At 55.4% G+C, this 27,760-nt stretch overlaps 1 protein-coding gene across 4 annotated transcripts; it reads left to right on the top strand.

The window, feature by feature from the left end:
• Positions 1-282: 282 nt before the first annotated feature.
• Rhbdf2 (rhomboid 5 homolog 2) lies at positions 283-27,409 on the top strand. Of its 4 annotated transcripts, none has more exons than NM_001270834.1 (19): positions 283-325; positions 14,008-14,111; positions 18,118-18,274; positions 19,246-19,370; positions 20,001-20,196; positions 20,275-20,478; positions 21,025-21,150; positions 21,481-21,599; positions 21,676-21,873; positions 23,037-23,148; positions 23,357-23,431; positions 23,557-23,718; positions 23,921-24,027; positions 24,162-24,225; positions 24,322-24,416; positions 24,617-24,692; positions 24,823-24,923; positions 25,104-25,257; positions 26,220-27,409. In NM_001270834.1, exons 3-19 carry the CDS (start codon positions 18,131-18,133, stop codon positions 26,637-26,639), a joined length of 2,478 nt encoding a protein of 825 aa, NP_001257763.1. In that variant the 5' UTR covers positions 283-325; positions 14,008-14,111; positions 18,118-18,130; the 3' UTR covers positions 26,640-27,409. The 4 variants fall into 4 exon arrangements, with proteins under 4 accessions (NP_001257763.1, NP_001100537.2, XP_038942126.1 ...); NM_001107067.2 differs by having other exon boundaries at positions 13,936-14,111; XM_039086198.2 differs by lacking the exon at positions 283-325 and adding an exon at positions 334-767 and having other exon boundaries at positions 13,936-14,111.
• Positions 27,410-27,760: the final 351 nt, after the last annotated feature.

The following is a 27,760-nucleotide window of genomic DNA, read 5'->3' as shown; positions in this document are numbered from 1 at the left end:
GGGGTGTGTGCGTCCGCGTGTGCGCGCGTGCGTTGTTGGAGATCAAATCTAAGATCCCCCTACACTAGGCAAGTGTTTAAATGTGGCCTTAAGTGAAGCAGCAGGAACCCCAAGTCCGGGCAGAGGCAGCGGGTCGACCACGCCCCCAGAAACACCGCCCACACCAAGAAGCCACGCCCCATGAGGCCCGCCCACCCAGACCCCGCCCCTGCGCCCTCGCGCAGGTAGGGAAGAGGCGGAGCTCCGGTGCCCAGGCTTGTAGCCACCGCCCCACCGCTGCCCACTCTGCTCGCAGGCGCTTCCCGGGACGTGGGGCCTCCGAGAGGTGAGCGAGGGGAAATAGGCGCGGCGGAGCTCGGGTCCGCTAGGCCGCGGGTGTCTACGGAGTCACCGGGCTGCCCGGGACGGCCGCGGAGAGGCCTGGGGGCTGCGCGCCCCGCGGAGCGCCCTGGAGGCCAAGGCTGTGGACTCTGTGCCCGCAGGACCGCTGGATCCCTCGCGCAAATCCTTGGCCTCTGCCAGGACCAGGACGCCTAAGGGGTTCCCCGGGGCACAGTCACCAGATGACTGGGCGCGTGGTTTGCGCAGAAGTTCAAAAGCCCAGGGAGGAAGAGAAGGCACTGCCCAGTGTTGGAACATGCGGCTCCACCTTCCAACCTGAGTCCCTTTTAGACCTTAAGGCTCTACTCCCCTGGCTCCCGGGTGAACTTCCAAAGTCCCCCGGGCTGCAGTTTGTGCGTGGAGCTTCGCCGCCGTGGTGGTAACAGGTGCGGGGGTGGGGGTGGGGGAGGCTCAGAAAGTGTACTCAGGAGTCCTGGCTTCAGGGCCGAGGGGTTTGGAGTGTCGGGCCTCCAGCTGAAGGGGTTGAAGGTTAGGGAGCATAAGATCTGTAGGGCTGGGACCTCTACCTCAACCCCAGGGCAGAAGGGAACTCCAGTCCATGCCTTGATCTAGCTCCAGGAAACAGAGCGGCGAATCTGTGGGGCTGGGACTTAGCGCGCATGCAGGTGAGGTGTACCTGAGTAATTCCCCCATAGGTGGAGTGGCTGCTGTTTCTCAACCAGCTAGAGTGGGGGTTCCTGTGTGTGTGTGTGTGTGTGTGTGTGTGTGTGTGTGTGTGTGTGTGTGGCATCTGCTGGTGAAAAACTGTCCCCAGCATCCGTGTTGTGCTGTGGTCAGGGAGAAGAAAATGAAACTTGGTTCCAAGCAGTAGTTCTCAGCTTAGGGGTGCTTTTTGCCCGTTACGGATATTTGGCAATGCCTGGAGCCACTTGGTCGTCACAGCCACAGTACAGAATTGGGAGCCCCCCCCCCAAAAAAAATCAATATTGAAGAACCATCCTATAAGCTCCAGCCCACTAGGGTACTTCTTGTGAATTCCTTTCCCTACCTCAGTTTCTCCGGGGGCTGTGGGAAGAACCAGGGTGAATCTAAATAAGATGGGAGATAAAGAGGTGTGCCGGCAGGTTTTGCCCTGGCAAGTGTCCTATGTTGGTGCCACAATGTCTTTTGCCAGCTGGCCACTGGCCCTGTGGAGGAGAGGCTGGGAACAGTGGTCCCCCTCGAAGCACAGGTCTGTAGTACTTTACCCAGGATGGCTTCGGACACAGGGTAACCCCAGGGTGAGCCAGAGTAGCCCTGGGGGTGGAGGAAGGGCAGGACCAAACTCTGTTCCCATGGAGTTTCCCAAAGCTGAGGCCTCATGGATGGGGGATGCCATGTGACCAACTGGAATTTTCCTTCCGAGCACAGAATAACTCCGCTAGTTATTTACACCAGGAAAGGCACTTCCAAGGAATAAGGCATCTACTGATTCCCTGTGGCTCCCATCTCTTTCCTTCCAACAGGATGGATGGGTTGTCCTTGTGGTAGTAGGAATCCTGGTCAGGGTGAGATCGGGCCCTGGGTTGTACTCCTAGCTTTCTGAGAATGGAGGTAGGGGTGTGTGCTGGTTGGGTCCGTCAAGGCCAGAATCCTTCCAGCAACTAACATTCCCATCTCCCCTTGTCCTGTCTAGTTTTGGACTTCTTGCTTGGGGGCCCTCATCGGGTAAGAAGGGAGTGGCGGGGAGTGTCTCAGGTTGGTTGGTTGATTTGGGTCTTTTTAACCATAGTAGCCTGATGTGCAACCAGACTTGGTGGTGTGTGCTTTGGAATCCCAGCAATGGCAGGTAGTGGTGGGAGAGTCTGGAGTCTGTCACCCTCCGTAACAGAGTGAGTTTGAGACCACTCTGGGCTGTATGATACCCTGTCTCAAAAAAACAGGGAAGACCAGACCTTTTCAACTGGGTCTATGCTGTAGCAGTTACCACTATTGTATGTGCCTCTGAAGGCATAAAGTTAAAACACCCAGATCGCCTCAAAGCCACCTACCCCAAACCTGGGACTCCAGCTTCACTTGACCATTCTATACCCTATGCTGTCCAGGGAGGAGACTTCTGAAAGAGCAGGGATCACTCACAGCAGGCTTGAGCAGGAGGACCACTGGAGGCTCAGGCCTACTCTGGGCTCACTGATATTTTTCTTGTGATCTGAGCTCCGGACAGCGGCCCCCTCGATTGTGTGTCTGTGCAGTATGTATGTGTTTGATGCTTGCTGAAGCCAGAAGAAGGTGTTGGATCCCCTGGAAGTTAGAGGTGGTTGCCAGCTGCCATGGAAATGCTAGGAATCTGTCTGGGTCCTTTAGAAGAGCTCCCGGTGCTATTAACAGCTATGCCATCTCTCTAGTTCCATTACTTGTGTAAACTGTGACCCAGACAGGCACCAGATGACAGCAGGAGGACGTCAAGGGGCCAGCAAGTGTTCGTGTTTGTGTTTGGGAAACTTGATGCTGTCTTCTGGGCCCCAGGTCCCCTCCCACAGCATGTGGGAGCTGTGTGTTCTCCAGGCAGCTCATCCCCACACCCCAATCCAGCGTGTTCTCGGGACTAATGGGATCCTGTCTAGGTATTGCCCCATTGCTCGAGGGGATTTCCAAAGTGACCTCACCATCTGTGCTGCTGGGAGCAGCTCCTAGTTTCCTATCCAGCTCAGACAGGCTGGGGGAGGAGTGCTGGCTGACCTCAGCAGCCAGCATGGCCCTGGGACAGGGGCGCTGCCAGGCTGGGCAGCTCTTGGCACACAGACAGCCTCTCAAGAGGAGCTAGCCACGCCTGCCCCGTCGTTGGGAGGAATGGAGCCTTTTCCGGGATTGCCCCAAAGTATCCCTGGCCTCCCCAGGCAGCAGACAAACATAAGAAGGAAAACCTGTCTTCTCATCTTCACAGAGCTATGGAGAGTTGCTGGGTACCATCCTCCCTTCACCAGATTTATTCAGTCTGGGACCCAGATGCAAGCGTTTGGGCCTCAGCAGCTGCTGGAAGGCATTTTCAGCTTCACTTTCCCGGCTCCGGCTCTCCCGCACAGTGGTTTGAGCCAAGTGAGATCTGTCAGGGTATGGGATGAGAGACACCATGGTTGACCAGAAGGGCAGATGATCCAAGCTGAAAGTCCAGGAGGCAGGATCCTAGGGCCGGCAGTCTGTAGGGAGGGTGGGAGTCACTGAAGTAGGCTTGCCTCGGTTTCTTGGGCTATGCCGTGGAGGATTATGAGGTGAAGATTCCACTAATGACCTGTGACATGTCCAGCCTGGGTGTGACTGGTGGGGACACTGAAGTGAGGCATCCTCACAGTCCTGAAATTACTTGTCTTTGGAGCAAGGCTGCTGTGCATGGCATAGGCTTGGATCACAGGAGAAACCCTGCCGTGTAGGACGCCGAAATGTCAGAATAGAAGGCACCTCAGGGGCATCCGAATGCTACAAGCAGCTGCGTCGTCGGGTAGAGGACCCCTTGGGGCTGGGAGTGAGTGTGTCACAAAGCCTTGCTCTGCCTCAGTAGGTGGCCGCTAAGCCCATGTCCACGGTGTCACAGCTGGTGTAGGGGAGCCCCTCGCCCCTGGTCCCTGGCACAGGGTGCCTTTTCCCTCTCCAGGTGGGTCTCCGAAGGGTGCAGAACCTGTTGTGGTATTCTGGGTAGACACAGGACGGAAAGCTGAAGGCTTAGCCAGGCCCTGAGGGACTTTATCGGTCAGGCTGCAAATGACAGTGGCCTCCGCCCTGCCTCAGCATATGAGATAATGCTTGTGGAAAACTCTTTGATAGCTGAGTCAGGCCACACAAGCAGTAGTTGTTGCCACTCATAGTGGATGCTAGAGCGAGGCTTTTGGGAGCCAAAGGCATTCACACAGAGACTACACAGAGCGAGCCGCGCTCCAGACTCGGCTTCTGCCACTTGGCTTTTCATGTTTCAAGAGGGCTAGGGTTGGGGTTGGGGATTTAGCTCAGTGGTAGAGCGCTTGCCTAGGAAGCGCAAGGCCCTGGGTTCCGTCCCCAGCTCTGGAAAAAAAAGATCCAAAAAAAAAAAAAAAAAAAGAGGGCTAAGGTTAAGAACTAGTGGAGAGCCGTCTCAGGGGCTAAGAGCGTCTCAGGGGCTAAGAGCGTCTCAGGGGCTAAGAGCGCCAGCTGCTCTTGGAGAGGACTTGGGTTCCATTCCCAGCATTCACGTGCTGGCTGGCAACCATCTGTGATTCTGTTTCCAGGGTACCCAACACTCTCCCCTGACCTCCACGGGCGCAGTGTGGGGCGTAGAAATACCTGCAGGTAAAAGAAAAAACCTGTACGCACAGAGAAATAATAAAAGTAATTCTTTAAAATATAAAAAACTCAGGATCCTATCAGGCTACAGCCCCAGCACTTTCTGAGGCTAGAACCGTGATTTAACATCATCGAGCCTTGATTTATAACCCACCTGTCAGGAAGAATCCTGTCAGGTGGATCTTAGCCCGAATGAATGGGCCATGGTGGCAAACTCCAGCCCAGGGGAGAAGCCATTAGTGAGCTTTGCACCAGGCAGTATAATGCCATCTGTGTAGTGACTGTCACCCCATCTCGTAGAGGAAACCATAACGGAGTAACCAGACCACATGTGAGCCCTGACTCTGGCTCCCAGCATGCAATGAGAGCCCTACACTGCCCCAAAGTGCTAAGCAGGTAGCACTGAACATTCACCCTGCTGTGGGCACTGCTTGGATAGCCCTGTTTCCAAGTACCCTAACCTGTTAGCACCCACTGTGACTGGGACCAGCCTCTTCCTGGGGAAGTAGGGTGCCCCAGGGCAGAGTTCTGGGAAATCAAGTTTATTAGCTTCTTAATGATGGTTTACAAGCCGAAAAGTGTTTGGCTGGCAGGTTCCCTCCCTGCTGAAGGACTTCCAGCCCGCAGAAGGAGATCAGGGCAGGAGACCAAGCGCCTGGTCCTGAGCATGATCACAGGGCACACTGCAATCCTTTGGTGCTCATACCTGACCTGGGCATCGCCCAGTTTTGGCTAAAGGACCCACACTGTGCAAGGACTCATAGGGTGAGGCTTTGTCCGTCAGTGGTGCAACAACACGTTGTTAGAGGTTTTTTGTTTTTTAAACATTTATTTATTATATATGAGTACACTGTAGCCATCTTCAGACACACCAGAAGAGGGCATAAATCCCATGACAGATGGTTGTGAGCCACCATGTGGTTGCTGGGAGTTGAACTCAGGACCTCTGGAAGAACAGTCAGTGATCTTAACCACTGAGCCAGCGCTCCAGCCCCCAGTTAGAGGTATTAAGTAGCTCGCTCACGATCACACAGTAGAGCTGGGCCCCTGACCCTGCTTTGCCTAGTCAGGCACTTGCTTTATCTGTAGCCACACTCCAAGATGGTGGATGGAAATTGGGTGGGCGATTGACCTGCAAGTTACCAGGCGAAACCCCAGCTGTGTGTGGTGTATCACATCTTGGTGTCAGGGAACCCCGGAGAAGTTCAATGCACCACTTTACTCAGCCTTTCCACACCCCATCCTCCGCTCGTCCCCCAGGCTGCACCGCATCCTGCCCCAGCCACCGGTCTGTACTCTTCTGGTTTTGAAGACAAATGAAAACCCAGTTCCCAGTAGCCAACGTTCCCATGACAGGCAGATCTCCCATCCAAGAGTAAGCGCATGTTGATGTGGTGTCCAGTGTTGAGCTCTCCCTCTGTGGGAGCCTCCTTTGTCCTGATGCCTTGACCCTCAGGGAGGGGCAGCAGAAGTAGGAGAGAGTATATAGTCTCCTCAGGAGACCAGCCGGCTAGACAAGCATCCTAGAACCCAGCCACCCATGTGCTATCTTTGTACTGTCCCCCAAAGCTGTGGTCAGCAGCCCAGCCTTCAGCCGGGCCGCATGACCTGCTGCTGCTCGCCTAGGCTGTGAGAGGGCTCAGTTCCTAACTCTCCTCAGAGCACCTGCATCTGCCGGCAGCTTCTAGAGTCATGAAGCTTCCAGAGGAGTTTTGAACTGGGCTCCTAGCTGCATACGGGTTTCCCAGTGTTAGCGTGTGTGTGTGTGTGTGTGTGTGTGTGTGTGTGTGTGTGTGTGTGTGTTGCTGTGATAGAATCCAAAGCCTTGTATATGCCAAGCCAGCTTTCTACCACTGAGCTACACTGATGCCCAGTTGTGAGCTCTGGGGATACAGAACCTGCCCTGCCCCCTACCTCAGCCCGTTCCTAGCACTAGAGTCCCCAACATAGGAGGAAGGCATCCACATTTCTGCCGGTCTGGCCGACTAGTAGTTCAGAGAAAGGCCAGACAGATAGTGCAGAGGGGAGAGGGCTGGTTCTCCCTAAGAGCAGGGCCCCCTCCCCCTACACACACACACACACACACACACACACACACACACACACAGACACTCACACGCTCACACTCACTCCTGTTGGCGGCTCCCTGGAACCTAGTACCACAGTGTGTTGTGATGCCCAGGCTGCTCTAGTTGGCTGAGCGGGAGCCCAGAGCACAGGGTCTTTATGCGGAACACGGCCAAAGGAGCCAGCCTGTTGCCAAGTCCTTGAGCCTGCTCTTGCAGGTCTGGTCTTGTGAAATGGGTTTGGCACAAGCCCTGGGAGGAAGAGGGGAGAAAGAAGTGAGGACTCTGTGAGGGAGGCCTATTGCTTGGGAGGTCTGGAACAGCTTGCGAAGCCACAAGCCAGTTTTCTTTTCTTGTGGGTGGCCACCAGGCGCAGGCCAGCAGAGCGAGCTGACTTTGTGCTACCACCTGCTACCCCCGTGCCTCTGTGGGAAATCACGTCAGGAGGGAGCACAGAGCCCTCTTCCCCATACTCTGTGGTCCTTGCAGCCTCCCAGCAGACAGCACTTCCTGCTGCCAGACACCCTTCCCGCCCCCCCACTTCCCAATTTTCTGTACTTCACGACCCTTCCCAGGTCCTGTCCCCAGAACTGGCCTCTTCACTTCTCTGCCTTCGGCTCCATCACGACTGCCTCTTCCCAGGGCCAGGGGATGCCCAGCAGTGAGTCACTCGCTGTGTAGCACCAACTTGGAGACTTCTTAGAAGGCAGTCTGTGTTACATGGGCTAGCCTTCCACGGCCACCAGGGTTGGCGCACTTTGGGAGGTCAGCGGTAGAAGCTCTTTTTTTTTTTTTTTTTTTTTTTTCTTAATGGGGTTGCAACAGTTGAGGGTTCTACTTCCTTTCTGCAGCTTTCTAAAGACTCAGAGGTTCCCAGCAGGGCCATGGGAGGGAAGATACAGTTTTGGTTTCTGTGGCAGGGAAACCAGGGAGAGAAGAAGTTGCTTGCTTGCCCCTAGCCCACACTGTCATCATCCTGTGACTCAGCAAGGACCTGGCATGTGGTCTGTCTGCCACCACCCCCTCCTCCTCTGCCGGATCTCTGTATGGCCCAGGACTTGCCTGCAGCCCAGAGCGGAGTGAGACTTCTGGGGCAGGTGTCCTTTGTGTCCTCCGTTCAGTGACTTGTAACAACCCTCTTTGGCCTTATCCAGTCAAGAATGTCTTTCCCTTTCCCTGGAGGGTTAGAGGGCTACCCACTTCTTGTCCATCAGCCCCTCCCTCTGTCCCCATTTCTGGCCGTATGTGGCCGTGGCTATTACATCAGGCTCCTGTTTGTTTGGGAATACAGCTGTCAGGCCACCCTAGTGTGCTGTCTCCTCGAGTCTACAGAGCTTACTTTTGGGTGTAGCGGATTATTAAGAATGCTAGGGCTCCAGGAGAGTGAGGGTGCATTGGTCCCCGGAAGGGCCTCAGATCAGACTTGTGAGTACAGGTCGACCCCCTCCTGGAGCAGAGTTGGGGGCTGTGCTGCCTGCGTGGGAAGAGAGGGCACCCTGCTGAGTGTGGTTGAGGGGAGCACCCCCTGTGGGTGACCTTGCCTACCGTGCCTGGGTTGGACCTGCTTCATTTGGGAGTGGCTGGGCCCCACCCTTTGTGGGGAAACCGGATTCTGTGGGACATCTGGGCAGTCTCTGAGCCTGTGTTTCTGTGTGTCTGATCCGGGCCACCACTGAGTGGGACGGCACTGTCTGAAGGCCCTCAGGAGAGCACGCTGACCCTAGCGGAGGCTATCTGCCAAGGGCATCTGGGGGGAATCTCGGCATTGCACTGCATTCTTCCTCTGTCCACCCCACCCCCACCCTTTGGTAGACAACCACCCTAAAGGAAGAGGAAACACTGACCTCTCCCTTCCCCCTCACCCCATCCCACCCCTCCGGCTAAAGACTTCTCCCTAGAAGTTTGACCAGGATCCTTTGGGCCCTTCCATCCCCACCCATGGGCCAGCTGGGCAGCAAGTCTAGGGTCTTAGAGAGCTCAGCAGATATGACTGTGGCAAGAGGAAGCCTACTCCCAGGATGTCACAATTTCCTTTGCAAGTGAGCAAGCACTTCTGGGGGCGGGAAATAAGTGGCGGGTAGGGCGGCGGCTCCTGCAATTTTGTGTGTGTGTGTGTGTGTGTGTGTGTGTGTGTGTGTGTGTGTGTCTAGTTTCTGTGGCCTTACACGGACATAGGTCACGCAGAAGTCTAGAGCAAATCTGATGAAATCTGATGGTTCCCACTACTGTGCCAGGCAGCTGCCAACACACCCAGTCCCAAGAAGGGTTGGAGTTTGGGCCCACCCCGCGCAGGTTCCGGCAGAGGGGTTAGGAGAAGTTCTGGGAGAAAGTAGCAGAGAAAACCCTTCATTATCTAGGCTGCCTGTGGTCAGCAGGTCTGAGCCATCACCTTGTCCAACTGCCAGTGGACAGAAAGGGAAACTGAGGCACAGGGAGGCAGCTTATGGAGCCCGGCGATGTCTTTGCCAGTGGCGGCAGAGACTTTCCTGGCACGTGACTCCTTACCCGTCCCTGACCCACCTCTGCCATCAGACTACTTTCTAGGGCACCCTGAGATTGTCCCAGAGATTGTCAACTTCCTGAGTCCTGTGGCCATAAGTCACACCTGCCTTTTCCACGCAGAGATTGGCACAGGGATCTTGGATATATGGGGAGGGAGGGGTGTCCCCAGCTGAAAATGGCTTGGGCTCTGAGGGCAAGAAGAAGGGAAAGAGTGTTTATGGTTAACCGAAGAACTAGGCCTCATATTCAGCCAGCACGCACCACTCTCCACCCCAGCCCTGAAGTCAAGGTGAATGACCGCCAGAGCCAACTGCAGAATCCGAGAGGCGTCCTCAGCCCAGTGTCCCCAGCTGGACAGACTCCTGTGCTCACCAGACCCATCCAGCCAGGACTTCACGGGCAGTGACTGGTGTGAGACTAGAGTAGGGGACTCCTGCCATCGGACAGAGCTGTGGGATGCAGTGTGAGACAGCAGGGTGGTGAGAGGCTTCCTGGAAGTGAGACTCCTTAGAAACACAGTAAACACCCAGGGCCCAGGGTGCTGGCAGGGCAGCCGATGCCGAGAGCAGGGTGAGGTGTAGCAGCCCAGAGCTTGCACAGGTACACACACATGCACGCGCACGCACACACACACACTCACAGACACAAACATGCACACACACAGACGTACGCACACACACAGCACACACACACACAGCACGCACACACATGCACACAGCATGCACGCACACACACACAGACGCACACAGCACGCACGCGCACGCACACACACTCACAGACATGCACACACATGCACATAGCATGCACGCGCACACATACACACAAACGCACACACACACAGCACGCACACACATGCACACAGCATGCACGCACACACACACACAGACGCACACACACATACTCACAGACACGCGCACACACACAGACACGCACACATGCTGCCCGGCCACACAATCACCCAGACTCTGAGCAACAAGAAGACACTTAGACACTTGAGATGAACAACGGTTCACTTTCTGGGTTAAGTCTTCTCAAAAGATCTCTGTGGCTCGTGGTCTGTGCTGTGTTGCTATCTGTGACCATTGCGGTCACCAGAGGCCATGTCGATGTCCCTGATCCCTGCTGCCCTACAGGCTGCTGTGGGCAGGAAAGTTTCTTCTGCAGTGGTACTGATGGCTGCAGAGTCATAACTGAGAGTGGGTGACATTGAGGTTTCTGTGACAACCTCTCCCCACCTCTGTGTGTGAGGGGAGAGAGAGAAAGTGTGTGTGTGTGTGTGTGCGCGCGCGCGTGTTTTGCAGGACAGCCTACCTCAAACAAACAAGCAAACAAAAAGCGATAAAGACGTTAAGTGTAGCTCTTCACAATTGATGGCGGGGGATGGGGAAGGACTCAGTTCTCTTAAAGGGGCTGGCCACTGGGAGTCTGACCATGCTCCATTGAGTCCATGGATAAGACAGATTGAATTTGGGGTTTGCGGGGAACACAAGGGGAGGAAGGTGGGCCTGGAAGAATGGGAAGGGGTACATTTTATGAAATTCCCAAATGATTAATAAAAATATTATGTTGGGGAAAAGAAGCAATAGAGGTTGGCCAGGTTGACAAGGTTGGAGGCTGGCATGAGGGTTTCAGGGCCTCAGAGACAGGAGTGGGAGCTTAGCAGAGGTGCAGGGCCTAGATCTGGGTCTTAGTTACTGTTCTGTTGCTGTGAAAAGACGCCATGGCCACGCAGTTGATAGAAGAAAGCGTTGGGGGCTGTTTACAGTATCAGAGGATGAGACCATGATCATCATGTAAGGGAGCTTGATAGCAGCAGGTGCACAGTCATGGAGAAAAAGATGAATCGTTACATCCTGGTCTGTAGGCTGCAGACAGAGACCAAGAAACAAACCGGGCCTGGTATGGGCTCACCCCTACCAACACACCTCGTTCGGCAAGGCCACACCTCCTAATCCTTCCCAAACAGGTCGACTGCTTCATTCACATGTGAGCCTATGTGCCATTCTCATTCAAACCATCACAGTCTGGCTGGCTGGGTGGGAGCCAAGCTTGCACGGCTGACTCCTGGGCTGGGCCTTCAGCTTCTCATACCAGAAGGGTCTCGCTGCTGTTAGCCAGAGAACCACAGACAGTGTTCTCACGGTGCAACCTCACAGCTGGACCCATCTCTGCTGGGGACCTCCTCTGCCACCTTTCTCTCTTTTGCTGCCTGCTCTTCTCCCTTGGTGCCAGGTTCCCAGATTAATGCCCGACTAAGGCCCTCTCCCTGCACCCAGTCCCAGGCCAGGTTGAGCTTCTGTGTAGAGGCCCCAGGTGAGGCTGTTGTCCTGGAATTGTCCCCAAGCAGTGTCTGCTTGTGACTAACAGTGCTCCTCAGAGTCTGCTAGTCCAGCCCCCAGTGTCTTCCAACTGGGATTTCAGAGGACTGAGGGGCAGGACTCTTGGCGTGATGGAGCCAAAGCTTAAAGAAGCAGTAATGACCTGGGCCAGCTCTGCCTCTTCCCCACCTAATGCCCGGGATCTGTGATGTGGAGAGTTTTACAGGCCTCAATACAGCAAAACCTAGAAGGGCCTGGAGATGGGACCACCTGGGCCTACAGCAGCCCCTGCTTCCGGTTCACCCATGCTAGGCAGCCTCTGGGCAGCCCGGGCCTCTGCCAACCATGCTTTGAGAGTCACAACAATGCTAGGCCATAGCTCCCTGCATGAGTGACTCCCTTCGGCCCACCATAAGAGTCTTCCAGCCCCAGTGTACCCTGGGCTTTAGGAAAGGAGGGGGCCAGACTCCCACCCGCTGTCAGATGTCACCCCTTCCCTGCTATGTGAGCTTGAGTAAGTTAATCAACCCCTCTGAGCCTTGTCACCCATCTACAAAGCAGAAGCAGAGTGACGTCTCTTTTGGAAGGATTTGAGGGACAGTGTGTGTGGGGCTGAGCCAGGCCTGGCACATGTGGCACTAATTGTGCCTGGCACTGAACTGCTTCCCAGTTGCTCCTGGAGCTCACGCCAAGGAGGACCTGCTGTGCTCCTGTGCTGTGTTTGTGGTATGTGCCTGCACAGGGCTTTCTAAAGCACAGGCACCATGGTGCTCTCTTTCAAACGGTTAATGTTCTGTTGGGTGGATTTTGCATCAGTAAATTATTAAGAAGAAAATAAAACAGACAAGGGTCCCCATTGCTTAAGCACTGCCCTAGTGTTCAGGCCGACCAAAAGAAGTTAAACGTTGTGTTTGTAGTGCTGGAGGTTGAAGCCAAGGCCTTCTGCATGCGTGGCGAGCTACATAGCCTTGCTCCCTTTCCTTTCCTCTTTCACGGCTTCACACACACGCATCAGTGGGGCCTGTCTGTCATGGTTCAGGGGAAGGTCAGAAAACAGCCTCAGACGTTGGTCCTCACGTCTGCCTTGTTTGGGACAGGATCTTTTTGTTATCTGCTGTGAGCACACCGGGCTTCCTGCCCCGTGGGCTTCTGAAGGTCCTCTGTTTCTGCGTTCCGTCTTGCTGGAGGTGCGCTGCGGTTACGGGTACTGCGGTTGGTTGGATCTACATGGGTTCTCCATGGCAAGCACTGTATCTATTAAGTCATCCCTAACCCCAGCCTCCTCCGTGTGTGTGTGTGTGTGTGTGTGTGTGTGTGTGTGTGTGTGTGTACGTGCGCGCGTGCGCGTGCGCCTGCTAAAAGGCAACCTCAGGGTCATTCTCATCTTACAACTTTTTTGTTTTTAGATAAGGTCTCTCTCGGCTTTGGAACTTGGCCTCTGGCCAACAAGCCCCATGGATTCTTCCTGCCACCGTTGATCCAGGGCTAGGATTACAAATCCTCGCTACCATGCCCTGTTCTGCTGTGGTTGTTGTGGTGGTTGTTGTGGTTGTGAATGAGAATACTAGAAACCAAACTCAGGGCCCCTGGGTGTTATATGGAAAGGCACTTTAGTTCTGAGCCCATCTCTCCATCCTGAGAGAGTCTTAGTCAGAAGACAAGGTAAAGTAGATGAATCAGCTGGTAAGAGCGCTCGCCCACTGGGGCTGGAGACACGGCTGAGTGGTCGAGTTCCCAGCACCCAGTGGCCGCTCACAAACGTCTGTATCCAATTGCAGACCATCCAGCGCCCTTTTCAGGCCTCTGTGGGCATCAGGAATGCATGTGGTGCATGGGCATACATTCAGGCAGAACACCCTACACATTTTTTCCAGCAGTGCTTGCCACACAAATTTGGTGAGCTAAGTTTGATCCCTGGTGCCCACAATGGAAGGAGAGAGTAAAGAATTTTTTTTTTTTTAAAGCCAACAGTTCCTGGACTTGTGGAATGAATATCTCTATCAAGGTAACAGAGAGCTAGGAGTAGTGCCCAGGCCTGTGAACCTAGTGCTTTCGAGATAGAGCAGAAAGATCAGAAGTACAAGACCATCCTCAGCTCCGTAGTGGGTTCAAGGCCAACCTAGACTGCTTGAGACCTTCTCTCTAAAGGTTAAACGCTTTTACTAGGTAATATTAAGGCAATAGAATAGGAGCAGAGATTCACGTGTGGCTCTAGTCAAGCCGTGACGCAGACCCTTGTCTGAGTGGTGGCAGGTTAATGTTCCAGGGTCACTGCCACCTGGATCAGCACCGCACGCGGGATCTCCTGCCCGTGGGAGACTGGTGGATGCATCGTGGGGAGACTAAGGTCCAAAATATGGAAAGATCCGGCAGTTGGCCTGACCCCTCACCCCTCACCCGCGCTTCTGTTCTCACAGGTTGGCCTGCTAAGGCAGCTGCCCTGCCTGACCCACAGACATCTGTCAATCTTTCTGCCATCCTGACCCCAGGAGACCCAGAGATCGAGGAAAGGAGTGGAGCATGGTGTAGACACCCTCCGGCAAGCCCAGGGAGCCCAGGCCCGCACATCTGAAGGAAGGAAGCGGGTGGCCAGGTGGGTGGCCTCCAGCACCTCTATTCACGTATGTGCTTTAGAGGACGTGAGTTCAGCCTTAGAGGTGAGCTCACGGCAGGCGACCAGGCAGGTGCATCTCAGGCATTGGGGAGAGCCCCTCTCTGCCCCACGATGGTCAGCAGTTAGAGTGACCGGTGCAGGCAGAGTCCACCTGCTGGAGAGAGAACCCAGGACCATGAACATACTAGACCATGTGCCGACCTCTGACCTCTCTCTCAGCTTCTGTTTGTCACTCTATGTATGTGAGACAGAGCTTTGCTATGTAGCCCTGGCTAGACTTAAACTCACAGCAATCCCCCTGCCTCTGCCTCCCAAATGCTAGGTTTATAGACATGCGCCACCACGCCTGGCTTTTTTTTGTTAGTTTGTTTGTTTTGCTCTTAGAGACAGGGTTTCTGTGTGCAGACCTGACTGTCTTGAAACTCACTCTGAGCACACGCTGACCTTGTACTTACAGAGATCCACCTGCCTCTGCCTCCTGAGTGCTGGGAATAAAGCCTTGCACTACCACCTCTGGCTTTTATTTTGAATGTGTATGTATATGTGTGTATCCTTTGTCTGTGCGGGTGCCTGTTGAAATCTGCAGAAGGCGTCAGATCGCCTGGAACTGGAGTTACAGGCTATTGTGAGGAACCCGATGCGGGTACTAGGAACTGAACTCGGGTCCTCTGGAAGAGCCTTCCCCCGCTTTTTCCCTTCAATAGAATCTCAGGGTTCAAAATAGTCTTGAATTCTTTATGTAGCCCAGACTGGCCTCCAATGTTTTTGTTGTTTTTTTTAAAACAAACAAACACTTTTCCACCTTGTTTATTTATCTTGTGTGTATGCATATTTATGTGCTACCCATACCACCATGGACCTTTGGAGGTCAAAGAACAGCTTATGTGAGAGACAATTCTCCCCTTCCACCATATGGGTTCTAGGGATCAAACTCTCGTCAAGTTTGGCGGCAAGGCCTCTGAGCCTTCTCACCAGCCCTATCCCGTAGCTCACAATCCTCCTGCCTCTGTCCTCTGCGTGCTGGCATTACAGATGTGTGTCACTGTGCCACCAACACAGGTGGTCTCTCTTTTTTTTTTTTAATTTTTAGACCTATTTATTTATTACATACACAGTGTTCTGCATATATATGACAGACGAGAGGGCTCCAGATTTTATTATAGATGGCTGTGAGCCACCATGTGGTTGCTGGGAATCAAACTCAGGACCTCTGGAAGAGCAGCCAGTGCTCTTAACCACTGAGCCATCTCTCCAGCCCACAGGTAGTCTCTTGTGAGTGACATCTATACTTAGGCGGTGCTCAAGGTCGCAGCAGCCTGGGTCAGCACCTTGGTCCCTTTGTGTTGAGTAGATGTCAGGATGAGGCTATTGTGTGGATCTGCACCATCTGTCTGTCTAACCATACCGATATTTGGTGGTTGTCACCTTCTAGCTCTGGTGAACACACTGCTGGGACCTCCCAGCACAGTGTCTGGGGCGAACTTGAGGGGTGCTTTTGCTCCTTTGTGTAGTGAGTGTGTTGTCTTTGTTACATGGGTGCAAACAGTGGCGCTCTCTCTCTCTCTCTCTCTCTCTCTCTCTCTCTCTCTCTCTCTCTCTCTCACTGAGGGGCCAAAGTGGACAGTCAGGCAGAGCTGAGGGAGAGGAGCCCATGGGGCCTGGAGGCCACATGGAGGAGCTTGGCCTTAAGGAATAGGAAGTCTCGAGACTGAGCAGACAGAGATGGGAATGTATTTTTTTTCATCTGAGAGAGGTCTACTGGACTCATGGGTGGTAGATGGAGGCTGGGGAGGGCAGGCAGGCTGTGGAGAAGGGTGAAGGTGGAGAGAGCTGGGGGGCTAGAGCGATGGCACTGTACCCAAGAGCTCATGGTCTTACAAAGGCCCTGGGTTTAATTCCCAGCACCCACATGGGGGCAGGCAATTCTCCATGACTTCAGTCCCAGGGGATCTGTTGCCCTCTTCTGGCCTTCGTAGGCACTGGGCACACTTACTGTGCACTAGTGAACACGCACGGTCACCAGCGTACACACAGTATACACATACACATGGGAACAAACGGGAAACTGGAGCTCCGTGTGACTCCTGTCAAGCACCACCCACCCACACTTTGCCGGTCATTGACACCTGAGCTTCCCAGAGCTGCAGGGAGAGAAGCAGACAGCAGGTGCCTGGGAGACATCAGTACGGTCCAGTGGCCCAAGCAAGGAAAGTGACCTCCTCTTTATGGGACCATCCATCCAGACCCACTGAAATTCCCACACCCACGCTCTTCCCGGCTTCCCACTTCTAGATCTTTGTCTAACTAACACACAGCATAGCATGATTAGCACTAGACAAGACAACCTGTACCCATCTATCAGGAATGGAGCCTTGGTGTGTTCCGTTCAGTGAGGCCTTTTCTGTCAAAGGCAAAGATGCTAGAATGTGTGTCCTCAAGGGAAAGATGTCCAGACCAGACCAGAGAACTTCGGCTGTTTCCAGGAGAGAGACGCTGCCCTGAGGGATCTCTCTCTCTCACACACACACATCACACACACACATACATATACCACACACTCACTCACATACACACTCACACACATACACACACACCACACACACTCACATACACAACATACACATACTTACACACACTCATATACACACACATACACACACACACCACACACACATACACATCACACACACTCACACATACACACACTCATATACACACACATACACACCACACACATACACATCACACACACTCACACACATACACATCACACACACTCACACACATACACCACACACACACACACACACACACACACACACCCCTCAGTTTCTGCTTTGCCACACTCAGTCTTTTTGATCAGTGAGCGTGAGTCACCTTTATTGACTGGGAACATGGCTTACTCGGGGGAGCAATTGCCTAGCAGGCATGAAACCCTGTGCTTGGTTTCCAGCACCGCATACACCAGGCATGGCAGCACACGGCTGTAATCCTAGCACACGGGAGGGAGAGGCAGGAGAATCAGGAAGTCAAGGTCACCTTTAGACCCACAGCAGGTTCAAGGCCAGCCTGAGTTGAGATTTTCCCCTTAGCGAAAGGAGAAAATGAGAAATACCAGGCTAGTAGCAGTTTCAGTTATCTTTCTCATTCCCGCTCTTCTTCTAACAGATGTAGCCCAGGTTGGTCCACACTATCCTCAAACTCGCAGTCTTCTGTCCTTGGTCTTCCAAGTACTGGGATCACAGTCCTGTACTAACTACACAGGAGCCTGTTATGTTGCTAGGCTAGCCTCGAACTCCCAGACCCAAACGATCCTCCCTCCCTCAGCCTCCTGAGAGCTGGGATTAGAGGTGCATACCACTAGAAGTAGCTTCTGCTTAACTCCAAGGAGGGACTAGGCGGCCTTGGGGACCTGCATGGTGGGTTTCTCGTCCCTCTGGGAATTAGGCTGAGCCACCACTTCCTGTGCTTAACCCAAGGCCTGGTTCCCCAGGAAGTGCACCTGCCCTGCAGAGTCGATCCCATCCCTGGTCGCAGCAGCTGGTGCCTGCCCAGCAACACCAGGAGCCCCCTGTTAGCAGTAGCGTGGCCGGCTGTCTGGAACGTTCTTGTCCCTCAAGCCTTCCCTCAGCACCAAGGAGGGGCCCTTTGTCTGCGCCCCACTCCATGGCCACTGACTTGCTCTGACCACACCCACTTCTTACTCTTCTGCTCCTGTCGTGGTTTGGTTTTCTCTGAAGCAGAGAGACCACAAAGGGGCTAAGGCAAGAGTTGAGATCTTCCTCACCCCTGCAGGTCAGAGATGCAAATCAAAGTCAGAAATAGACTCCAAGATCCTCCACCCAGCCACATCTCTCTGGAGCACGGGTCTGAGACCAGCCAGGGCAGGTTGATGCTGGTGCTGGGCTGCCTTCCCTGGCGCCAAGGTCTCCGTCCCCTCAGCTCCTGCGGCCCCTCTGTACGCCTGTGCTGTCTTCACTTCCAGCATCCTGCCCACCATGGCCTCAGCTGACAAGAATGGCAGCAACCTCCCATCCGTGTCTGGTAGCCGCCTGCAGAGCCGGAAGCCACCCAACCTATCCATCACTATCCCGCCACCAGAGACCCAGGCCCCCGGCGAGCAGGCTACCATGCTTCCTGAGGTGAGGGGCTGCCTGCCACAGGCAACGGATGTGACTGCCCACACGGCACCGAGACACTCATCCATGACAGTCTTGCAGCCCCAGTGTACGGAGATGGGGCAGGGAGCAAGGCTTTGAACTCTGAAACGTGGGAGTTCCGCTGCCTAATGGCCAGGGGACAAGGAGCACTGTCTTTGAGAAAAGGCCTTGTTGGGAAGGCTGTTTACAGTTCCCCTCCCTGACCCTGCGGGGTTGTGGGCCATCTGGGGAGGCCCGGCTGGGCCTAGGGCCCCACAGTGCCAGCAGCACACCCCTGCAGGGCCTTGTCCTTCAGGGGGATAGATCATCGTCCCCGTCCATCTGGGGCTCCTGTCCCACAAAGGGCTCATTGAGAGCAGACCCCAGATAGCGTGGGCTTGGCACACAGCCTGAGAGAGAAAGAGGAGCTGTGTTGGGGCTGCCCACTCACCCTGAGTGCTGCAAGACGGGCGAGAAGAGGCAGGACATCTTGATTCCCGGGCAGATCGTGGGTAGGGAGGCTTTGCTGGAGATCAGTGGAAAACATGGGTTTTGTTTGTTGAGACAGGGCCTCACATAGCCCAGGTTAGCCTCGAACTTGCTCTGTAGTCACAGTTTCTTTGAACTGCTGATCCTTCTCGCTGTACTACCCCAGCACTGGGTGGCCTGTGCTAACTGCTGCACCTGGCGTGTGTAGTGCTGGGGCGGGAACTCAGGGCTTTAGGCGTGCTGGGCACTCTGCCAGCTTGAGCTGCACCCCCAGACCTTGCTAGAAAATGTCCATTTTAGGTTCAGAATGAGGGCCTGTGGAGGGAGTGGGTGCAGCCAGTGGCCTAGTGTTAAAGTGGCCCGGCGTGCTAAAGGGTCTGGGCTATGTCTTCAACACTGCAGTAGAAAGGGTACCAGGGAGCCCACAAGCAGCCAGCAGGTGAGTGGGCTAGACACTCATTCACGTCCTCTTTGCCTTCCCACAGAGGCCCAAGAACCCAGCCTTCCTGAAGAGCGTCAGCCTCCAGGAACCCCGGGGACGATGGCAGGATGGCACAGAGAAGCGCCCTGGCTTTCGCCGCCAGGCCTCCCTGTCCCAGAGCATCCGCAAGTGAGCACCTGTGCCCTCTGTGGGCACCCCGGTGGCCTGCACCTTCTGGGCACCTGACCTTTCCCGGGGCCTGAGCCCTGTGTCCCTTTCCAGAGGTGTAGACAGTCAGTGAGTAGCAGCTCCCCGTGGAGGTGGAGAGCCAGAATCTAGTGTGATGGCGTAGATGGGGGAGGGGCTGGGCATGTGCACCTGACAGAAAGGTTCACAGCCTTCTCAGTCCACCCCTCGTGGGGTAGCCCTCACTCTCAGCCTGGTCACTGGGCTGTAGCTAGGCTTGGGGGTTCACGGAAGACTAATTGATTCTGTAGGGCCCTGAAGGTACATGGCATAGTTACCCTGTATGTCACAGGAGCGCACAAGCCTTCACCCTCACGTCCCCTCTCCACACACACACACACACACACACACACACACACACACACACACGCCACCACCCCTAGGCCACCTCCTAAACACATGCGCCACAGACACCCACAACCCACGCATCACCCAGCACACACGTGTACTGTCATCCCCCTCCCTCCTCCTTTAAACACATGTACCTTCGCCCCACCCCCACTCCCTGTGCACATGTGTGCACCAGGACAGGTGCGTGCACAGGTTCCCACCCACACCCCATCTCTTCTGCAGGGGCACAGCCCAGTGGTTTGGGGTCAGCGGCGACTGGGAGGGCAAGCGACAGAACTGGCAGCGTCGCAGCCTGCACCACTGCAGCGTGCACTACGGCCGCCTCAAGGCCTCGTGCCAGAGAGAACTGGAGCTGCCCAGCCAGGAGGTGCCATCCTTCCAGGGCACTGAGTCTCCAAAACCGTGCAAGATGCCCAAGGTGGACTCCTCGGAGTGAGGGGCAGTAAGTGGCTCTCCCAGGGCCTGGGCAGCTTTGCTCACCCGCTGTCCCTTGCAGATTGTAGACCCGCTGGCTCGGGGTCGGGCCTTCCGCCACCCAGATGAGGTGGACCGGCCTCACGCTGCCCACGCGCCTCTGACCCCAGGGGTCCTGTCGCTCACGTCCTTCTCCAGCGTCCGCTCTGGCTACTCCCATCTGCCCCGCCGCAAGAGGATATCTGTTGCCCATATGAGCTTTCAGGCAGCCGCGGCCCTCCTCAAGGTAAGGCCCGGTTGAAGGATATATATAAGGCCCAGTTGAAGGATATATGCTCCCATCCGTGGTAGCCACTCTGCTCAGCCACATATGGACCCTCTGTGTCAGAGCGGTGAACACATGCGTACCCTGAAGCCCAGAACCTATATCCTTCAGGCCCCAGTTCCCCTGTGAGCCCCCCACAACCCCCTCTGGAGTAGGTTATGGGAAGAGTGACAGGAGATAAAGGATGAGACCGTGGGAGGGGCCTGGTGTGCTGGGCCAAGAGGCTGCAGCAAGGGCACAAGGCCCCAGACTGGAGCTTGATGGTATGGAATGTGGACGCCTTGAGTGTCAGGGTACCAACTGCTCACATTAGCAGGCAGGAGGTTGTGAGGGAAGAGCTGATCCCGAACCCTGGAAAGAGAGGCTGTGTACAGCCGGCTGCAGCTGCAGCCCCATCCTTCTGCTCTGAGAAGTTCCTTCAGCCCGTGCACTTATCCATGCTCTGTGCCTCTGCTGACCCGGTCCTGGGCTTCTGGGTCCCCCTGAATACTTCTGTTCCATGCCCAGGGGCGCTCCGTGCTGGATGCAACTGGGCAGCGGTGCCGGAATGTCAAGCGCAGCTTCGTCTACCCCAGCTTCCTGGAGGAGGACGCCGTGGACGGAGCAGACACCTTCGACTCCTTTTTTAGTAAGGCAAGCATGGGGCGTGGACTCTCTGGGCAGGGGATGGGGTGGCCTGAGAGCTGGGAAAAGTGACCTTGGCCTTGACCAAGCCCTGTTAGGGCCCAGGAAGGTTCTAAGGCAGGCAGGATGGGGTGTGTCTTGGGTGAGCCTTTAGTCTCAGGTGTGGAGCCATTAGATGGGGGTGGGGATGAACCCGCTGGGAAAGTCAGTTCAGAGATGACAAGCATTTGGCTTCCCTTCCGCCCTGCAGAGACTATGTAAATAGCTGTGTCTTGCCCTTGATGGGGTGCTAGTCGACAGTGGCTCCTTACACTGTCTCTGGTGTCCCCTCTACCCCAGGAAGAAATGAGTTCCATGCCTGATGATGTGTTCGAGTCTCCCCCACTCTCTGCTAGCTATTTCCGAGGTGTTCCATCCTCCGCCTCCCCTGTCTCCCCTGATGGAGTGCAAATCCCACTGTGAGTACAGGGAGGACGCTCCAGCCTCTGCTGGGCCCCGCAGGGTCCTCAGGCTGAGAGCCTTTGTCGTCCTCAGAAAAGAATACAGCAGCCGAGCTCCAGGTCCCGGGACCCAGCGTGGCAAGCGCATTGCCTCCAAAGTCAAGCACTTTGCGTTTGACCGGAAGAAGAGGCATTACGGCCTGGGCGTGGTGGGCAACTGGCTGAACAGAAGCTACCGGCGCAGCATCAGCAGCACCGTGCAGCGGCAGCTGGAGAGCTTCGACAGCCACCGGTGAGCCCCAGGAGCTGGCCCAAGCAGAGGGCTAAGCTGCTAGAGCTCCCAGGACCCTTCACCCCAACGTGGCCCCTTCTCGTGTCAGTAAACATTTCAAGAGCGCCTCCTGCAGGTCCTGCTTGTAATGACAAGCTCCAGGGCACACACAAGCCTGTAACCTAGAAAGAGCTGACACTGCTGCCTTATCCTCAACATAGCCCACAGACAGCAGTCAGTCAGTCAGTCAGTCAGTCAACAAACATGGTCAAGCACAACCATATGCAGGCTCTAGGACACAGCCTAGAGAAAAGAGCACTGTGCCTGGGATCCCCAGAACCCATATAAAGGAAAGAGAGAAGATGTCCTCTGACCTCCACATGTCTGCGTGTCACACACACACACACACACAGCCCCTATGTGTCGTGCATATACACACTAATAATAAATTTTGAAAGGATCTTTTAAGCCCAGCACACTGGCACATGCTTTTAGTTCTAGTATTCAGGAGGCAGAGGCAGCCAGAGGTCTATGAGTTCAAAGCTAGCCTGGCCTAAAGCAGCAAGTTCTAGCTAGTGCTCTGAGGAGGGACATTATCTTAAAGCCAAAGGCAGTTGAAAGAGAACAAAGGGAGTTGGACCCTGCAGTGATGGATTCTGGGGAAGCTGGGCACAGAGATGTTCAGGGAGCGAAAAGAATGATAGTCAACGTGGGATTGACAGTGTGACCTGCTGGGCTTTGGACTCCAGATTATACAAAGTAAGAAGTGTGACAGGTGTGGCGGGCGGGCGAGCGGCTGGGGTGCAGGGGCGCTGTTAGGGCGAGACACCGCCTTGAGCAGAGGTGTGTGAGGCCCCCCAGGTGATGTGTGCACAAAGGCCCTGGGGCTTCGGGGGCCACAGCCTGTTCAGGGAGCACGAGCAGAGGAGAGGGATTGCAGGTGAGCACAGCAAGGCTTTCGAGTTAGCAGCAGGGGTGATTTTGATCTTCATGCAGAAGGCAGTGGGAAGCCATCGTGGGACTTGAACTCAGAGAGAGACAGTCTGGGATGAGTCTTCCAAGTGTCTATGGGGAAGGCTGGGCTGGGGTGATCCAAGAACCTAGGAATGTCTGCCGTGCCCGGGTGAAGGCACGAAGGGTGGGGTGTGAGCTCTGCCAGGCTGACTGGAGGCCTCCACCTACAGACCCTACTTCACCTACTGGCTGACGTTCGTTCACATCCTCATCACCTTGCTGGTGATCTGCACCTACGGCATTGCACCTGTGGGCTTTGCCCAGCACGTCACCACCCAGCTGGTGAGTAGGGTTCCTCCTGGGGGTCCCAGCCTCCCCCAGGGGGCTTCGGCACAGTTGGCACCAAGTATCTCCCACCACAGCACCCTGGCCCAAGCTGGAGATAGCCTGAGCCTTTCCCAGATGCCCTATTCTGGGGATGCCCCCTGCCGCTCCTGCCTGTCCCTCTCTCCCCTGGCTCCTCTAATGCCACAAACTCCCTCCTTGTTAGGTGCTGAAAAACAGAGGCGTGTATGAGAGCGTGAAATACATCCAGCAGGAGAACTTCTGGATTGGCCCTAGCTCGGTGAGGCCCAGGATGCCTGGGAGCCCTGTATCCTGCCACTCCACACTGGGCAGATGGGTGGATGTGGGGTGCCCCGCACCTTCTGAGTATGGAGTGCTGGCTCACAGCCCCTCCCCGCACCCTAGATTGACCTCATCCACCTGGGAGCAAAGTTCTCACCCTGCATCCGGAAGGACCGGCAGATTGAGCAGCTGATACGGAGGGAGCGTAACATCGAGCGCACCTCCGGCTGCTGTGTCCAGAATGACCGCTCGGGCTGCATCCAGACTCTGAAGAAGGACTGCTCGGTGGGTCCTGCCCCTGCCAGCCTCCTTCCCGCCCCAGCCCAGTGGGCAAGCCCAAAGCTGGGCTCGGAAAGTTGGACAGTGGTTCCTAGGAAGTACCCGAGTCCTGGGGAGACAGGAATAGTTCTTGTCCCGGAGGGTTCACTGCCAATACCATCTGACTGACATCGCCCTGGTATGGCCTGACCTCCTGTCCACCCTCTAGGAGACTTTAGCCACGTTTGTGAAGTGGCAGAATGATACGGAGCCCTCAGACAAGTCTGACCTGAGCCAGAAGCAGCCATCAGCAGTTGTGTGCCACCAAGACCCCAGGTACAGCCTAGAGCCTCCTATGGGTCCAGAGTAGCACCCAGCTATTGGAGCTGCCTTCTGTGGGTGGGTGGGTGAGTGTGACAGGCTGGGGTGTCCCAGATCTTTATATTGGGTGATCTGACCACTGCTTCCAGGACCTGTGAAGAGCCAGCCTCCAGTGGGGCCCACATCTGGCCTGATGACATTACCAAGTGGCCGGTGAGCAGGAGATGGATGGCGAAGGCTGTGGGATGAGGGTGGGGACAGCTGGCTTTCTGTCATGAGACCCACTGCCATCGGTCCCCTCTCTCTTAGATCTGCACAGAGCAGGCCCAGAGCAACCGCACAGGCTTGTTGCACATAGACTGTAAGATCAAAGGCCGCCCCTGCTGCATCGGCACCAAGGGCAGGTGAGCTCGTGCCCCTAACCCCTGCAGGCAGACGGACCTCTGGAACTGTCTTCTCTGCTCTTCGGTGATGGGGGAGGCAGGGATGAGGGGCAGGGAGATAGAAGGGAGCTCGCTCCATCCAGCCTGCTGTGCTCAGGTGCTGGGCTCTAGTGGGCAGATGCCTGTTAGGAGGCCGATACCCATGTGCTTCCTGTCCACAGCTGTGAGATCACCACACGGGAGTATTGTGAGTTCATGCATGGCTATTTCCACGAAGAGGCAACACTCTGTTCCCAGGTAGGCGAAGGAAGACTGCACAGCGGAAGCTGCAGGGACCCTGAGGACCACTGGGGTCCTTTCCATGTGGAAGCCTCAGACGTGGCTTGCCTCCCAAGGCAGAACTAACAACCCTGTGTCTCCCACCCAGGTGCACTGTTTGGACGAGGTGTGTGGCCTTCTGCCTTTCCTCAACCCTGAGATCCCCGACCAGTTCTACCGGATCTGGCTATCTCTGTTCCTGCATGCTGGGTAAGAGGTGGCTTGCTGCCCCATGCCCAGGCCCCTGTTTCCTGTCTTAGATGCTGGAGAAAGGGCTTTTGGACCAAGCACATGGGCTCAGCCTGCGGGTGCTTGACTGCCCCTGTGGTGTACCTGCTGGTGGCCGTGAGCACCCAGGGAAGGCTGATGGTGCTCGTGTCTCTACCCTAGCATAGTGCACTGCCTTGTGTCTGTGGTCTTCCAAATGACCATCCTGAGGGACTTAGAGAAGCTGGCCGGCTGGCACCGCATCTCCATCATCTTCATCCTCAGTGGTATTACAGGCAACCTGGCCAGCGCCATCTTCCTCCCCTATCGGGCAGAGGTACAAACTTGGAAGACAGGGCAAAGAGTGTGGGATGAGCCCTTCCTTTTGGATCTAAAGCATTGTGGCATGTGGGGAGGACCATAGTAGCATGTGGGGAGGTTTGTAGTGGCATGTGGGAGGACCATAGGGGCATGTAGGGAGGTCCATAGGGGCATGTGGGGAGGTTTGTAGTGGCATGTGGGGAGGACCGTAGTGGCATGTGGGGAGGACCGTAGTGGCATGTGGGGAGAACTGTAGTGGCATGTGGGGAGGTCCATAGGGGCATGTGGGGAGGACTGTAGTGGCATGTGGGGAGGTCCATAGGGGCATGTGGGGAGGACTGTAGTGGCATGTGGGGAGAACTGTAGGGGCATGTGGGGAGGACCATAGTGGCATGTGGGGAGGACTGTAGTGGCATGTGGGGAGGACCGTAGGGGCATGTGGGGAGGACCATAGTGGCATGTGGGGAGGACCGTAGTGGCGTGTGGGGAGGACCGTAGTGGCGTGTGGGGAGGACCATAGGGGCATGTGGGAAGATCATTTGGCATGTGGGGAGGACCAACCGTGCTGCTTCTTACTCTGGTCCCATCCCAGGATCTGCGCAGAGTCCCTATTGTGTCAAGCTTACCTACAGATGGGCAGCTAGGCTGGGACCTATTGATTGGTCTCTGAATTCATGGCAGGAGGGAACAGGGATCCCGCCTCCATGTTCTGTGAGGCCCTATATGTGGCTGCTCTCCACCTTCAGGAGGAGAGGTCTTGAGTCTGTTTGCTGCTCCTTCTGGCCTGTGATCTCTCCACTGCCTGTGGTCCCCTAGGGCAGGCTGGCTTGTGCTAAGCGCAGGGGTGCCACACCCAGGTTTGCTGCGGGGTTGGACAGAGCAAGCCCTGCAGCTCCTGTGCCATCCCCAGAGTGGGAGATGTGCCCCGGTACCTGGTCCCCAGCGTCAACATGCCACATTTCTCCTCCCCGACCCCAGGTGGGCCCAGCCGGGTCGCAGTTTGGCCTCCTCGCCTGCCTCTTCGTGGAGCTATTCCAGAGCTGGCAGCTACTGGAGCGACCATGGAAGGCCTTCTTCAACCTGTCGGCCATTGTGCTTTTCCTCTTCATCTGTGGCCTCCTGCCCTGGATAGACAACATAGCGCACATCTTCGGTTTCCTCAGTGGCATGCTCCTGGCCTTCGCCTTCCTGCCCTACATCACCTTTGGCACCAGCGATAGGTACCGCAAGCAAGCCCTCATCCTGGTGTCACTGCTGGTCTTCGCCGGGCTCTTCGCTTCCCTGGTGCTGTGGTTGTACATCTACCCCATCAACTGGCCCTGGATCGAGTACCTCACCTGCTTTCCCTTCACCAGCCGCTTCTGTGAGAAGTACGAGCTAGACCAGGTGCTGCACTAACGACAGACAAGGCTGACCCCAGACGAGACAGGTTCCCCAGGGAGATGACACCTCCCTTTCTCAGGTCCCAATGTTCCTGACCCAAGTCTGGGGGACATCCAGGACACCTGCTTCTCTGAGGCTCGGGTCCCAGGCCCTGCCTGCCTCTCTGGCCCCATAGGGATGATAACTTTTCTTCCCAGGGCTTGGGCCTCTGCAGGTGCTGTCTCCCCACTGTCACTGTGACTGTGACCTCGCCAGACACACAGCTGCTCCCTCAGTTGTCCCCAGGGTTGAGGTCTCTACCATGCTGCTATGACCCCCTTTTCCTGTCTCTCCTCTCCTCCCTGTCCTTCAGGCACTTCCTGGATTTGTCCATGGACTCATGAGCCTGCTCCTGAGGCTCCTGGACATAGCATTTGGGCAAGGCTCTGGCTGTTGTCTGTGGGGATGACAAGCATAGCCAGACAGCTATACAGGGATGCTAAGGGCTTTTGTTAAGCACAGCAGCCAGATCTCCTAAGCCTATCAGCTGCCCTAGCTCCAGCCTATGTCTGACTGCACAGGTTGGCTCTGGTGCCAGGCTGTCCCCACCACCTCTGCGTCACTCCTGTGTGGCCGTGGGCTGAGCCTCCTTGAGGACTAGCTCCCAGGGGAGGCTTGAGGCTCAGCCAGGCCCTTTGTTCTATTTGTTTTTCCAGTTTATATTGTGGTCCTAATTTTGTAAAATAACGCTAACTTTGTATGGATGACGACGTCTCAAGTTTATTAAATGACATTCTTTATCATAATACTGCTTTTAGCCTCAGACCTCCAGGGGAAGGAAAGGTTAGAACTTGGGGCTGCAGAGGTGGATGATGTCACTTCCTGTCTTCATAGAGAACCTGGGTTCAGTTCCTAACACCGTGTCAGGTGACTCACAGCTACTGTAACTCCAGCTCTAGGGGATCCAATGTTGTCTTCTAGCCTCTGTGAGCACCCATCCCCCCCCACACACACACACACAAATAAAAATGAATATTAAGGGGCTGGAAAGATGGCTCAGTGGTTAAGAGCACTGACTGCTCTTCCAGAGGTCCTGAGTTCAAATCCCAGCAACCACATGGTGGCTCATAGCCATCTGTAATGGGATCTGATGCCCT

The sequence above is a fragment of the Rattus norvegicus genome, chromosome 10 (assembly GCF_036323735.1).
Source record: "Rattus norvegicus strain BN/NHsdMcwi chromosome 10, GRCr8, whole genome shotgun sequence".
Taxonomy (NCBI): Eukaryota; Metazoa; Chordata; class Mammalia; order Rodentia; family Muridae; genus Rattus; species Rattus norvegicus.
The sequence above is the reverse complement of the archived record's forward strand: the minus strand, read 5'-3'. Positions and strand labels throughout refer to the sequence as shown.